The sequence below is a fragment of the Cucurbita pepo genome, chromosome 12 (genome assembly GCF_057944985.1).
Source record: "Cucurbita pepo subsp. pepo isolate OVF chromosome 12, ASM5794498v1, whole genome shotgun sequence".
NCBI lineage: Eukaryota > Viridiplantae > Streptophyta > Magnoliopsida > Cucurbitales > Cucurbitaceae > Cucurbita > Cucurbita pepo.
In genome coordinates, this window is record NC_141809.1 from 8072365 (window position 1) to 8077279 (window position 4915).

The 4915-nt window shown below is 34.1% G+C and overlaps 1 protein-coding gene and 1 pseudogene across 1 annotated transcript; both read left to right on the forward strand.

The window, feature by feature from the left end:
- Positions 1-1392: 1392 nt before the first annotated feature.
- LOC147789934 (polygalacturonase-like) lies at positions 1393-1934 on the forward strand. The gene is made up of 2 exons (XM_087129412.1): positions 1393-1539; positions 1626-1934. The coding sequence occupies exons 1-2, from the start codon at positions 1393-1395 to the stop codon at positions 1932-1934; spliced, it is 456 nt and encodes a 151-aa protein (XP_086985538.1).
- A 368-nt stretch (positions 1935-2302) lies between these two features.
- On the forward strand, positions 2303-3064 carry LOC147789935 (exopolygalacturonase pseudogene; annotated as a pseudogene).
- Positions 3065-4915: the final 1851 nt, after the last annotated feature.

Below are 4915 nucleotides of genomic sequence, written 5' to 3' on the forward strand. Positions count from 1 at the left end.
TTAATTTACTTTTTAACTATAATTTTTATTATTTTATTTGTAATTTAATTGTTATCCATGGTATCAAAATCCAACATTATTAATATAATCTTGAACCGTATGTGGTTGACATACAATAGAATTGTGTTCCAGTAATAACCTAAAGAGTCTATAGTATATGAATAAAGTTAGGTTCTTTATCGTGGTAACACTATTGATATGGCTCACTTTGTAATGGTTACAAATGATTTGATCCAAATTGTTCCTGTGGAGATATGTAAGTGGGAGTATACTATACAATGAGTTTGTATAAGACTGAACCAAGAAATATTTAATCTTTCTTTATAAATCCGTTAATTGAGAAGATTAATATTTCACATTATGATCATATGCGACTCAAACTTAATCCTGAGTGAGTTATGAACTCCTACATGTGGGAGCTTGTCCTTTAATTTACATGGGTGAGAGTGACTCTTTTAGCCCATTCAATATGCCTACCATTTGAGGGACATACCATACTTTGAGACAAGCCATTTTGTTGCTTTATTATAGTCATACAAGTCATTTTATGCGTATGCCTACCATAATATGCCTATAATATGCACAAGCCATTTTGTTGCTTTATTATAGTCATACAAGTCATTTTATGCGTATGCCTACCATAATATGCCTATAATATGCCTACCATTTTAAGCATGTTTAGTTTGGAACAATATTATGTTTGGCAACCTCTTGAAATTTTCTTAACAAACATGTGGGTAAAGCAAAACATGCTAAAAACAACTCAGGTTGATCGGTAAGAATAATCTCTCTTCTTTGAAACACTTTATGAGGAATAAATAATGTGGTCATAGTGCAAAAGATGTCGGAAAATGCTGGAGCCACTGGGTGTCAAATTCATACTAAAAAATTTGGTTCAAATCCTGTTCCTGGGACATTGCACTAATCGGTTTAACGGGTTCTTGCTTCCCCCCCCCCCCCCCCCCCTTTTGTACAAGTCTTATTTCTAACGATTTTAGGTTGAAAACAGTCTCTAACCAATGTAGTCCAACAGTCTCTAACCAATGTAGTCATAAATAAAAATGTTTGTGGCCCCAAAGCTAGTACTTCGTTGGGTTTGGCCAATGCCCAGTTTATTTGAGATTCAACCATTCAAAGGCTAGTGAGAGAGATATTACAACACAACCATTAATGAGCAACTTACAGAAACGATAAACAACTTTTAGTTATCAATTTATGTTTGGATTAAGAGAGGGAAATGGATCCATAACTTCTTTTAGTTCCATCCCAACTTATGCCTATTTTTCAATTTGTATTAAATAAATAAAAAGTTCCAAATCTAAAACGAAATATCATTGTCTCTCACTAGTTTTCAAACCATATACATAAAAAAGAAAAGAAAGCACAGGCTTCATGAGTACGATCAAATCGAGTTTCTTGGCTGCTACAATTTTGATGTTACTATTGTTAGCTCTTACCGTCGATGCTCAATCTAGTGCCGATGTTGTTTTTCCTTTGAAAAGATATGGTAACATAGTGTCTGGTACTGACATCACGAAGGTAAATATACAATATGAACATCAATATTATCACTAGTTAAGCTGATCAATTGTTTGATATAAGTTTTTGTTACTTGTGAAATGTAGGCTTTAGGAAATGCATGGAAGGATGCATTCACGTCCAATCGTTCTAGTGCAATTTTTATTCCGAAAGGGATATTTAAAGTAAAGCAAGGGAAGTTTGAAGGACCTTGTAATAGCCCAATTGACTTTCAATTTGGAGGAACATTGCAGACACAAAAAAGTCTTCAGGGAGATAATTGGATCACTTTTGCACGTGTTGATAGATTGACATTATCAGGTGAAGGAGTTTTTGATGGCCAAGGAAAGGCAGCTTGGAAAAGGAATGATTTGCCACAAAGCATAAATTGTGCCCAAACTCCCTGTTGTAAGTAATATGCCTTTAGCTTTCCTTCTCAATCTCATGCATCTTGTTGTTTTTGAAAGGGCTTCTTACATGTCTTCTCTAATGTTCTGACATTTACGATTTGGTAAATGTTCTTCATTTTCTAGAGGATAATCTTTAAACAATCAAGTGAAGAAGTGAATTTTTTTTGAGTTTTCAATTTTATTGGGTTCTGTTCAAATTTTTAGCTTCATTACCGACTCTCACAAAATATTATTTGATTATACAAAATGTTTAGAGTTTGAGGTTCAACTTCATCACCAATTCAACCGTTAAGAGAATAACATCACTTGATAGCAAGAACTTCCATATCAACGTCCTCAGCTGCAACAACCTCACATTCCATAATATCAATATAATGGCACCAGAAAACAGTCCAAACTCTGATGGAATACACATCGGTCCATCAAATAAGATCACAATCACAAAGTCCAAAATTGCAACTGGAGATGATTGCATTTCTCTTGGAGATGGAAGCAAACTAATTAAAGTCACCAACGTGACGTGCAGACCAGGACATGGAATAAGCATCGGAAGTCTTGGTAGATACACTAACGAAGAACTTGTTGAAGGTGTCATCGTAAAGAACTGCACGTTAATTAACACCACTAATGGTGTTAGGATCAAAACGTGGCCAGCTTCTGCGGCTAGCAGCACCGCCACCAATATGCACTTTTTGGACATTATAATGGTCAATGTTAGCAAGCCTATTCTAATAGACCAAGAGTATTGTCTATGGAATCAGTGCAATCCGCAGGTATGGATCGCATTCTCGAACCTTTCATTCATTTTTTCATTATAACTTAACAAATAAACCATTTGTTGTCTCATTTTAATTTTCAGATTCCTTCAAAAATTAAGATTAGTACAGTGAGCTTCAAGAACATTAGAGGAAGTTCTGCAACTCTGCTGGCAATCAAACTTATTTGCAGCCGTCACTTACCATGTGACGATGTAAAAGTAAGCAACATTGACCTCACTTACAATGGAATAAAAGGTCCTATTTCCTCCCAATGCACGAATGTGAAACCTATCATTTCAGGAAGACCGAACCCCAAGATATGTTCCTCTCCTTATGTTGTCCAATGGATTGTTCATTGCCATAGAACTTCAAATATAATAGACAACCTTAATTAAAAAAGAAGACCGCCTCTATCCATTTGACTCTCATTCTTTTGAGTTTCTTTTGTTGTACTTTTCGAAATAAATAAGATGGTCGACTGTTTGAAGGAGACTTTGTGTCGTGAACAACCTAATGTTTTTATTACCACCACCTTATATAATAAAATTGTTCCAAGTCTTGTTTTTTTCGTTCAAGTTTTGAATTCGAAATAAGACAACGTAATTGTAACAACCATTATTAAAAAAAAAACTAATCCATTACTCAAGAAAAGAATCTTTAACCAACCAAAATATCTAACTCCTCTTTCAATTAGTTACCCTAAACAAATCAATTACCATTAGAAATCTTTTAGACAGAATGGATGAGTTAGATTGAATCTCCTAACTACTTCCCATATTGCACAGATCCATCATTATTGTTAAAGAAGAATTAAAATTTGAGGTGACTAATCCAACAAGTCGTGTCCTTAAATCTATCTTTTTCGTCAATGGTGTAATTTTCGTTGCAACTTTTGGATATGACTTGTTAAAATTTAGCTTTCAGATTAGAAAATTAAGTGACAAGTATTAATATGTATTTTAGGAATTTACATTTAATATCGAATTATCTACCTATTTATCCCGACCAAGTTTAGTTATAGGAAAAATGTCCATAGTCCTAGAAAAATTAAATATCAAAAGTAGCTAAATGTTCTAGGAGTTTAATGTACCAGAACTCATCAAAATTTGCCCAAATCCATGGTAAATAAGGCCAAAAAATAACAGAAATCACAAAAGAGAGAAAATAAAAACAGAATTTGGTCTTGATCGATGATGCTATGTTTCGTGTTTTCAAGTCTTAAGATATTTGTTGTTCGTGAGTTTAGCTGGGTCGAGTTGAGATATTTTTAGACCTAACACAATTAATTGGATCATAAATTTATTCAACTCAAACAACCCTTACCACATAATTAAATCTTTTGATTTTATTGTTTAGAATAAAATCTTAAGAAAAAGAAAAAAAAAAAGGGGAACTAAGCCATTTGGAAATGGCAAATGGTGCCCCTGCTAAGATTTGGACCACGATTTCAAATTTGGATTCAGCAACTAGCAACTGATACCTTTGACGTTCCCCTTCATCTACCATGACATACCTACATTACCAACTTATCTTGAATTGCTTATAAGGGTGAAAACTATCCACACAAACCAACACCATTTTTTGTAGCATGCTTTTTCCTTACTCACATGCCTCCTAAGATGTAATCACATACCTAAAATTTGGACCTTGGGAATCCAAATTTGGCATCTAATGGCCCCCACAACTTCTTGCATCTTCAATGATATGGTCACATTAGTTACTTGTTTTGAATTGCTCCTAGGAGTGAAAACTATCTCTAAAAATCATGTTGCCTACTTTGGTGCTTCAAGCATAAGACTCAAAAGTTAAGCGTGTTTAGTTTCGAACAATATTATGTTTGGCTACCTCTTGAAATTTTCTTAACAAACATGTGGGTAAAGACAAAATATGCTGAAAACAACTCATGTTGATCGGTAAGAATAATCTCCCTGCTTAGAAACACTTCATGAGGAGTAAATAATGTGGTCATATTGCAAAAGATGTCCGAAAATGCTAGAGCCATTGGGTGTCAAATTCATACTAAAAAATTTGGTTCAAATCTTGTTCATGGAACATTACATAAATCGGTTTAAGAGGTTCTTGCTTTTTTTTTTTTTTTTTTTTCTGGAGATGTAATCCGTTTCATGCCTCCTAAGATGTACTCGGTTTCGAGAATTTTCTCGAGATGTAATTTCATTTTTGAGAGAAAGAGAGAGAGATTGGTGTGTTTGGCTCAACCGGAGAGTCTAT

Coding starts and splice junctions, on each gene's coding strand:
- LOC147789934 (XM_087129412.1), top strand. CDS start 1,393: ATGAGTACGATCAAATCGAGTTTCTTGGCTGCTACAATTTTGATGTTA. Junction 1,540..1,625: donor CTGGTACTGACATCACGAAG/GTAAATATACAA, acceptor TGTGAAATGTAG/GCTTTAGGAAATGCATGGAA.